Source organism: Camelus ferus, chromosome 18 (assembly GCF_009834535.1).
Source record: "Camelus ferus isolate YT-003-E chromosome 18, BCGSAC_Cfer_1.0, whole genome shotgun sequence".
NCBI classification, from domain to species: Eukaryota; Metazoa; Chordata; class Mammalia; order Artiodactyla; family Camelidae; genus Camelus; species Camelus ferus.
Genome location: NC_045713.1, coordinates 14829545 through 14834290, shown reverse-complemented (window position 1 = coordinate 14834290; position 4746 = coordinate 14829545). Strand labels below are relative to the sequence as shown.

The 4746-nt window shown below is 41.1% G+C and overlaps 1 protein-coding gene across 1 annotated transcript; it reads right to left on the bottom strand.

Moving 5' to 3' along the window:
• Positions 1-242: 242 nt before the first annotated feature.
• On the bottom strand, positions 243-4402 carry LOC102507233 (olfactory receptor 2C1). The gene is given in 2 exon segments (XM_014555040.2): positions 243-3165; positions 3168-4402. Coding segments are annotated over 2 exon segments (936 nt in total). The 5' UTR covers positions 3928-4402; the 3' UTR covers positions 243-2989.
• Positions 4403-4746: the final 344 nt, after the last annotated feature.

Sequence of the window (4746 nt, the reverse complement as noted above, 5' to 3'; positions counted from 1 at the left end):
TTCTAGATAGATATATAGATATAAATAAAGGGAGAGGGATATATGTGTCTGTGCCTGTGTCTCTCTCTCTCTCTCTCCCTACCTATCATCTATCTATCTCTATCCTACATCTGTCCAGAGAGACAGAATCTGGGAGCAGTTCACCCCAGTAGTAATAAGGACACTTTGTGCACAGAAATTAAATTCTAAATACCATTTTATATTGAAAGTAACCACAGCTTCCTGAAGAAATGGCTGGGCAGAGTAAGGGTTAATAAGACATAAGCATGGGGCATCCTGAGAAAGCAGAAAGCCAGGAAATGCTCAAAGAATATGGGGACAAGTCAAAAAACAAACCAGTTTGAATGGACTCCCAGTGATTAAACAGAGAAGAGCAATATAATGATATTAACAAGTAATAAAACATAGAATAAAATAGAAAGCATTGATTCTGTAAGATGTGAATAAATAATTAATAACAGGATATTTAAGTAATTTCAAAGTATTTCCCCATAAAATATTTATTAATTACAAAGTAGGAAGTAATAGAAAAGCCTAGCAGACACCACCTTCATTTAGTGACACAAGTAATACTACTAATAATGGGAGAAATGGACATTTACACCACCTGTCTTAGTCTGTTCAGGCTGCCATAACTAAATACCATTGACTGCATGATTTGCACAATAGGAATTAACTTTCTCACACTTACGGAGACTGGACCCAAGATTAAGATTCTGGCAGGATTCAGATTCTGGTGAGGGCCCATTCCTGGCCTGTAGAAGGCTGCTTTGTCCACAGATGGCCCTTCCTCAGAGTGTGTGTGGAGAGAGAAAGATCTCCCTCTCTTCATCTTCTTGTAAGGTCAACAATCCCATCAGTGTCCGGGTGCACCCTTCTGATACCACTTAACCCTAACCACCTCCTAAAGGCCCTACATCCAAATACAATTACATTGGGGACTGGGGCTTCCGTGTACAAATCTGTGGGTGGAGGATACAGTTCTGTCCACAGCACCATCTGGTAGCATACAATGAGAAGAATGCAACATCATATTTGTGGAATTCCTGCCAAAGATAACCTGAATCTAATTATGAGGAAACATGAAACCCAAAATGAGAGATGTTCCACAAAATCACTGCCTAATGATATTTTGAAGTGTCATGGTCACGCAACTCAAGAAAAGACTGAGAAATCATTTCATACTGACAGAGATTAAAGAGACAACTACATGCAATGTGTGATTCTGAACAGAATCCTCTTGTTATGAAAGACTTTATTGGGACAACTGGCAAAAGCTAAATGGGGTCTAAGAATTAAATAAGATAATGTATTAACGTTCATTTAGCCATTTTGATGTCTATTTTGTGGTCCTATAGAGAATATTCTTTTTTTAAACATTTTTTTATTGATTTATAATCATTTTACAATGTTGTATCAAATTTCGGTGTAGAGAGCACAATTTTTCAGGTATACATGAACATACATACAACTCATTGAGAATATTCTTATTTGTTAGAGATAGCCCTTAAGACATTTGGAGAAGATAGAATATCATGTCATCAAGTTACTCTGAAATAATTCGGGGTAAGCAGGATCATTTATATTGTGCTTCCAACTTTTCTGAAAGTTTGTGATTATTTCAAAAAGAAAAAATGTTTTTGAAAAGGCACAAGCCTTTGAGTCAAGAATACTTGAGTTGGAGGACGGGAATGATATAACTCAGTGGTAGAGTGCATACTTAGCATGCATGAGGTCCTGGGTTCAATCTCCTGTACCTCCATTAAAAAACAACCAACTACACAAACAAACAAACAAACAACTCTAATTACCTCCCCCCAAATTAAAAAAAAATTTAAAAAGAATATGTGAGTTTGATTCCAGACCTACCACTGTGCTATGAGCAAGTTCCTTCTTGTGCTCCAGTGTCCACATCTGAAAATGAGGATGGTATATGTTGCTATGAGGATTAAGTGAGTTGATTCATGTAAAGAGTTTAGATCATCATCTGGCACTGTAAAGCTGATGTAGTGAAATCACCAATATAGTCAAATAAGGTGGACCTTTTCACTCAATCAGTAATGGAGCTTCCAAATTACTCTGTAACTTAGTGCCCACATGAACACGAACTCATTCACCCAAAGTCACTTTTCAATTCCTATTTTCCACCATCTCCTTTATTCCAACATATCCTAAACATAGACATGGAATTGAGCCTGAAGGCTGTGAAAACAGAAAAAAGGATTGACACTCTTCACTGTCAGGTTCAAAATTCAGTCATTTGATTCAGATATTCATGCACACTTTGCTATGTTATAGGGCAGGGGAGGATCTAGAGAGACTCTGTGAAGCGCTCTGTGAGACGAGAACTTATACTTGCTTAAATACACTAACCAGACTAGCATATTCAAATGCTGTCCACTTCTGTTTTACTAAGGTTGGTGAACCTTCTACAATTCTTAGTATTTTTGTTTATCATTTTTTGAATTTCCAACTGAATAAGACATTAAACATATTTTTTTCTTCTGAAACCCTAGAAATAGAACCTCAAAGCTCTTAATAACAAGGAGTTTCCTTCACATATAATTGCTTTTTTCTCATTCTTTGACTCTGTATCATGCACAGCATTGAGAATGGACACGAACACATGTGCATTTTCCCCATGATGCACTCATGTCCCATGCTTTTTCTCCCCTGTCTAATTCCTTATATCTTACCATTCCCCTAACAGCAAGTTAGATTCAAAGTGTCCCATACTTTCTATAGGGAGACTTTGCAGAACCCCAAAGTGTTTGAGAAATGCTTATTTTCTTCCTATTTTCCCCAAAGTATATCAACTACACTTCAATTAAAAAAAGAGAAAGAATACTAACCATATACCAACAGCTTAGGATTGTCAAGAACATGCTTGGACTAGGGTTAGTATTCTGCATGTTCACCTGTCCAGAGAGAGAATGAGAAACAGTGTGCAGAGGTGCAGACGTGGTAAATGACGGAGTTTTCCCTTCTTTCAGCTGATTTCCCTTCCCCTCCCCAGCAGCCTCCTCAGTGCCCCCTTCACCTCCTTGTTCCCCAGCATGTAGGTGAGAGGGTTCACCGTGGGTGTGACCACAGAGTAGAAGAGAGAAATGAATTTGCCCTGGTCCTGGTTGCTGGACTTAGCTGGAAGCAGATACCCATAGATGCTGAGCCGTAGAAGAGCAGCACCACCACCAGATGGGAGAGGCACGTGTTAAAGGCCTTTCTCCGTCCCTCGGCCGAGCGGATCTTCAGCACTGCCTGAGCTATGTAGCAGTAGGAGATCAGGATGATGCTTAGTGGGACAGCCGTGAAGAAGGTGCAGACACCGTTGAGCACGGCTTCATTGAGACTTGTGTCTCCACAGGCCAGTTTGATCATAGCAGGCACCTCACACAGGAAGTTGTCCACACGCCGATGCCCACACAGAGGGAGCTGCAGGGTGAATGTTGACTGGATCACAGAGTTGCCCAAGCCCCCTAACCAGGCAATGGCAGCCAGCAGCCAGCAGAGCCGAGGGTTCACAATGGTGGCATAGTGCAGAGGCCGGCACACTGCGACGTAGCGGTCAAACGCCATCACCACCAGCAGGATGCACTCAGTAGCCCCTAGCCAGAGGAAAACATAGAGTTGGGTCACACAGCCACCATAGCTGATGGTCTTGTCTGATCCCCATAAGTTGATTAGCATCTGGGGGACAGAGCTAGTAGTAAAGGCAAGGTCCAGGGAGGAGAGGTTGCTGAGGAAGAAGTACATGGGTGTGTGGAGCTGGACATCCAGGCTGGAAAGCAGGATGATGGTTGAGTTCCCAACTACGGTCAGCAAGTAGGAGAAGAGGATGATGACAAAAAAGATCATCTCCAGCTGGGGATGGTCAGACACACCCAACAGAATGGAGCCCTCCAGGGAGCTGCTGTTGGCCCTTTCCATCTCTGGTTTCCCTCAGTCACTTGAGGAAATCTGTCCAGGAAAAACCAGGAGTAAAGCAAGTGAAGATGCTACTGGATAAAGCTGATCTGCATCAGGGTGTGTCTGATAGTCTCTGGGCTTCACAGTTAAGTACCAATTAAATTTTATGGTTGCAAGCTTTCATTGCAATCCCCAAACATTGGCAGTCCCACAGTGAATGGAAACTTTATTCCCTCTAAATATCAAATGTGACTTATCACAGAAATGAAGGAAGGTCCTTATGAAGAACAAAGAGATTAGGGTTCTTCAGTTCAACACAGTGGTTCTAACAGGGTAGTGGGAATCGACTATTAGAATTAAATGTGGAAAGTCTCAAAATACACATTTCCCCAGCCAAGCTTGTGGTATACTCAGGGAAGGAGGAAGCTTCCCAGAAGCTTCTGATAAATGTCTTCCCTTCTCTTCAGTATCCTCCCCAGCCAAGTGAAAATTCCTGGTCTAGAAATATGAAGTTTCAGGGAGAACATGATGAGTCTATAAAATCATGAAGAGAATGGAAAGCGTGAATATTGACTTATTCACCAAATATAGAAGACACAAAGATGCGAGTTAAAAAGAGGTGAATGTAGAAAAAAACAAAACTTCACTTAAGCCCAAGTAAGTGTAGGCCAGACAGGCCGAAGACATAAACAGGGTTTACCTAAAAGAGGAAAATCACCTACCTCAAAGGAGTTAAATCAGCTATAGGATACCCATAATTAGTAAAGGAAAATAGAAAATTTCAGAGGAGATTCCCCCCAATTTTCATGGTACGTGACCACTATTCCCACTTCTAAACCA